The 5,443-nt window shown below is 37.0% G+C and overlaps 1 protein-coding gene across 2 annotated transcripts in view; it reads left to right on the plus strand.

Annotated features, from left to right (window-relative positions):
• Positions 1-1,023: 1,023 nt before the first annotated feature.
• The window catches only part of LOC106532304 (EF-hand domain-containing family member C2), a gene marked incomplete at its 5' end in the record, with an annotated part of 22,956 nt that continues 18,536 nt past the window's right edge, over positions 1,024-5,443 (plus strand). For both annotated transcript variants that reach the window (XM_014028331.1, XM_014028332.1), the window contains 5 exon segments: positions 1,024-1,162; positions 2,946-3,111; positions 3,211-3,353; positions 3,765-3,940; positions 4,068-4,201. In XM_014028331.1, the coding sequence (XP_013883785.1) occupies positions 1,024-1,162; positions 2,946-3,111; positions 3,211-3,353; positions 3,765-3,940; positions 4,068-4,201 (758 nt within the window).

Consider the following 5,443-nt stretch of genomic DNA (forward strand, 5'->3'; position numbering starts at 1 on the left):
TTATATTGATCATAACCTCTAATAGAAGATTAAATGAAAAAACATATATATATAGGACTTATATTCACTTAAAGAAAATAAAAACACTTTAAAATGATTTTCTTCTTATAAGTGTAAAAAATAAAATCAAAGACAAAAAATTGAAATGAATATTTCACCAGGGTTACCTCTACAGTAAATATCTGTAAAATATGTTCAACTCTAAAAGATGTTAAAGTTTTAACCCAAAAAAKCTGCACACGAGGTCTGGGTCTCTACACAATCTGCTTCTCCCGCGACCCGACTCTGTACCAAGTGGTAGATAATGACTGGATGGATGGATTCAGGAGATATTTTGCTAACACACACAAASACACACAAGCAAACACATCACTGCAGCAAGTTTTTGTCATGTTGGAAAATTGTCCTTTTATCTCAGYACACTCAAAAATGTTTTGCCATGCTCTGTGTGTGTTTGCTTTAGTGTTCCAGTGTTTCCCTGTGTGTCTCTGCCCTGCAGCCCCYCCCACACTCACCTGTTTCCTCTTGTGTCTCCTCCAGGTGTTTCTTCTTGTCTGGTTTAGTTTCCCTTTATATTTGGTGTTTTGTCCACAGTCTGGTGTCTGATCACTGTGTGGTTGTCCTTCTAGCTCTTGGTGTTCATGTTTCTTCTGAGAGATTGATTGTGAGTGTTAGAAGCTGCCTCGTCAGCCTCTTTTTCTTAAATTTATTTTTTGCTTTTTGAACCTTTTGCCTGCTCCCTGCAAGCACAACCTCACATGTTCTAGCATTAACAATAATAAAGTACTTAATTTGAGTTGTTTTATCTATTTTTTCTTGTAAACACYGCTTGTTGTGTACAGCAGTCGAGGCTGTGTCACATTTTGTTGTTTCAAAGTTGTCTACATTTTGTTGTGGAGGGATCCAGGCCAGTTCAGTGCTTGTGGACTCAGTTTTCTCTGCCAGTATTATGTGCAGAAAACAGTTTTAACATGTTCTTGTTTTTAAGCCCATCTGAACCGGTGTTTTTGTCCTTGTTTCCAGACAGGAGCTGTCAGTGAGYAGTTTTATAAGGACCCTGATCTGCTTGTTGGCGCTGAGTTGAATGTGTGGGGCAGGAGAATGATCATCACTGACTGTGACGAGTTCACTAAACAGCACTACCGTTCTAAATACAGCATGGGTAAGACATGCAGTTCTTATAAAAATATTCACCCACTGGATGTTTTATGCTTTTAATGGACTCATTAATCAGTCATGGTTCCTGTGCTGTAAACTGGCCTYCTAATTTTAGCTAAACCTGTTAAAAACATTAATTTTTGAACATGAAGGGGCAAAGTAAGAACTACAAAAATCGACATGGGTTAACACCTAAAAAAATTATCTGAGATGTTTTTTATTTTAGTTTATTTCAATAAGGACCATTCTGTGGTGCTACACCCACTCTGAATTCAGCTTCTGCGTGGTGTCTGGTATTTCRTGTTGTGTCTGTGGGTTAAAATTGATTTCTTTTTAATACAAGCAAATTACTTTAAAATATTAGTTTGTAAGAAATTTTGCTAGGGCTGTGAAATAATCGAGTTAACTCTGGTTAATTTTGGTGCTGCATGGGCATAGATTAAAAATTTTAATCGTGATTAATCACGATTAAAATGTACAATCACTTTACTCTGTCTGAATCTGTAGGTTTGTATATTACAATGCACTCAGTGCATCATGTCAGGTCATGTTTGTAAATGAGAAGTGGTTCTCAAACAGTTTACCTGCATAAATAAAGGTTAAATAAATAAAAAATTTAAAAAAACTCCATGTGTAACACTTTATGTGCAGTTTTTTTCTTCTTATGTTTTATTTTATTTTATTTCTTTATGTTTTGCTGACCGCTGTGACCTTAGTATCTATCTTTTATTTCTAAAATGATTTTACATTCAAATGAACACTAACARACAATGGTGGATCAGGGCCACTTTGCAGATGAAAAAAGGAGCAAATCTCCACCAWAAAACCTCAAATTTTGAGATTAATTTCAAAGATTTTCTAGAAATAAACAGGAAATCTTATGTACATGGTACATGACATGGTAATGTCAGAAAAAAAGAAAAAATGTGTACATTTTGAAGTTTTCAGGGATGGCTAAATGGCTAAAGGGCTAAAGGGCAATTCCACCTGCTTTCACTGTACCTCGAGCATCTTTCATTTGCTCTTGTTTAAAAACTAAAACTTTAACTAAAACCTTAAAACCTAAAACATGTAGAAACTTCAGATCTGTTCTACGCTGATGACAGAATATTTAAAACCATGAAACATCAATACAGGATGATTTCAGCACTTTTTAATCATTTTATGAACAAACATAGCATGGCCAGAAGGAGAGGTAAAAGAATTAGAGATGAAGTTTGAGTTTTTTCTTGCAAATTTGGAGATTTTCTCTTCATTTTTCTTCATCTGTAAAGTGGTCCTGATACAGCGGTGGACTAATCTGCTGCATTGCTTTAATATAAACACTTGGGGTCAGTAAGAGCGCACGTTAGTGATCACTATTACCATATCTACTAACAGATGGTTTCTAAAAGCAAAGGAACAGGTTTTTTCTTCAAAGATGAAGTATATAAAAGAGTGAAAAGCACAACTGAGAGGCTTTGTGTTTTTGTTCTGTAAATATTAAACCTGATGAAAGGAGTCAGGACCTCTCTGACACTCAGTCCACCAGGTCTCTAAATATGAAGAAAACAGGTCCCATCTGTAGAAATCCAAGGTGTTCCTGATGTAGCAGCTTCTTGCATTAGTCACAGTGGTAAAGTAAAAGCAMGTATTAACAAGCCCGGTGATGGAGGGTCCAGTCTGACTCAGTCCTGGGTCAGGTCAGGGATGGATTACCTGCTTCCCCCTGATTGTTTCAGCTCTCCTCCCAAATTCCTTTCTTTTTATTMAGTGTTTTGTCTTTTCTCTCTCCATCTTCCTCTCAGAGGACTTCACCCCAGTGCAGTACAAAGACCCCCCAGCCCCAAAGCCCTCGAAGCTGGTGCCCCCCTACAATGGCTTTGGCTCAGAGGAGGACTCTTTGAGCTCCTGCCAGGGCTTGGTGCCCAAACGCCCACAGAAAGATTTTCACAAATTTATGGTGAAAGACAGGTGGGAGGATTTATAATCCAAGTTGCAGTCAGATTGCATTTTAAACTTTTTGTATCTGTGTGTGTACATGTTGATGTTAGTGTGTATACGTCCCTACAGATGTGGCCTAAACAGTAATACGCTGACCTTCCGAGCCAAGATGATGACCACAGATCCAGTGGACAAAGAGAGGGTGTTCATCATCTCCTTCTACCTCTCTGATGACTCCATGAGTGTGTTCGAACAGCCTCAYAGGAACTCAGGTAGAAACCTTTGGATGCTAGCTGCAACAGAAATTCACTTTTGGACAAGTGATGCAAATCTGTGACTCTCAGGGTAAACATTAAGATGTCAGATTCTCTTTCCAGTTCCAGAATACTCTGGAAACAGATGACGAGTAGTTTATAGATGTATGTTTCCAATAATGCACTTTAATATTTGTTCATTTTTACAGGGCAGGCTGTGCAGCAGGTTCAGTACTTTTAAGAATGAGTTTAAAATAAGATCCAACCATTTAAATCTGATAATTAAAATGTTTTTTCACCTGGAAAATAATTACAGTTTTAAGATACAGTGGGAACACAAAGAAACTGTTAGCATAGTGAACATGTTTTTTATTGACAGGAAACTAATCGTCTACTTGACGTTRATAAATTTCTCACTTCATCCACCAGGTGTAGTTGGGGGGAAGTTTCTGGGTCGGCGCCGTGTGAAGAACAGCAAGTCCTCTGAGTACTTCACAGCCCAGGATCTGTATGTTGGAGCTACAGTCTGTCTCAATGGGACAAACTTCCAGCTTCTGAAAGCTGATGAGTACACTCTGAACTACATGGAGCAACACTCTGAGGAGGTAAAAAACCATGAGAGAATATTTGTTTCTTCACTCAGGGATATGAAGCAGTCACTTTCTCCTGTGATGCTGTTATGAATGCTATACTGTTTGTAATCAATGTAAATTTGTGTTTTCTTGGCACAAGTTTCCCAAAGCCAACATAGACAGCATCCTCAGCAAACTGCGATCCCTTCCAGAGGACAAACAGAGTGAAATCAACAAGTTTCTGTCTCTCAGTGACCCCACYAACTCTGGCTTCATGTCCTATGAGTCACTGAGGTATGTTAATAAAACAAAACTGGGTTCAGTCCCAACCTCACTGCTTTTTATTTTTATTTTTTTTTTGCCTATTTATGGTTAATTCTTGGGCAGATTTTAGAATTCTAAAGGATTTTTTTTTCAAAAGTATCCTGGTTCAGACAGACAGGAGCACTGGTCCACATAATATAACACAATTTACTGACAGTAATATATGATATAATGTGTGTAATACTTTTAAACAGGTTGCAGAACTAAAAATAAATAAATAAATAAAATAAAATAAAATTGGAACATTTAAATTATTTTTCTGTAGGAAAAAAAATGCTGACATTTTAATAGTTCCTGAATTGTGAGCCTTCAGACATGTTTAGGATCCATAAATCATTTATTTTAATATTTTAATTAGCTCCACCAAGGAAGTTATGTATTTGGTACAGTTGGTTTGTCTGTCTGTCCYTCTGCACAGGATTATGAACGACTTTTGATTTAATGATCAGGAAATGTTGAGGTTGTCACAAAGAACAACTTTGTTGGTGTTCTGTATCACCWGCATGAGGAACCCTAAGGTCCTGAAGGAGTTGTGTGATCAGAGGTAGACAACCTGTTGACAAAATCTGGTTGTCTGCAAAACATTTTGGTTGTCCAAAAAAAAATCTCAATAAAATGTAATTGAATAAGTAGGCTATATTCTTCTGTATATAATATTTACTACATAGCTACAAGTAAACAGGAGCTGCTTGAGTAAAACTTCCTCATTGAACTAGAGAGCAACAATCAAAACCCATCCATAAGCTTTCTGCTGACAAGTTAAACATTTTCATTTAAATAGGAGTATAGTGTCTACATGACCTTATTAAAGTTACAGTTTAGTGTTCTCAGGACAGAAGTCTTTATGAGGAAAGTGGTTTTAAACAGCTTTTCTGGCATTTTACTGTTTTCAGCTGAGGAGCTTTGATATATTTATTTTAAAAAATACAGCACAGGAAGTTCTCTGCACAGAAAAAAAAATAGTTTTACAGTTTTTTTATTTAACCAAACTGACAAGTCTCTCCACTAAAAATATTGTGTAATTTAAAGGCAGTGAAACAGCTGGTTAAATTTAGCAGATATTTATGATTAACTACAAACACCTGAAGCTGACTCAGAAATTTGTGACTTTAGAAGAAAATCAAAGTCAAACGTAGACACGTCTTTGTTAGAAGACCCCACCCCCCACCCCCACCCCCCTGCAGCTGCAGTCTGCTTGCACCTCCACTCCAC

The sequence above is a fragment of the Austrofundulus limnaeus genome, unplaced genomic scaffold, assembly GCF_001266775.1.
Source record: "Austrofundulus limnaeus strain Quisiro unplaced genomic scaffold, Austrofundulus_limnaeus-1.0 Scaffold747, whole genome shotgun sequence".
NCBI classification, from domain to species: domain Eukaryota; kingdom Metazoa; phylum Chordata; class Actinopteri; order Cyprinodontiformes; family Rivulidae; genus Austrofundulus; species Austrofundulus limnaeus.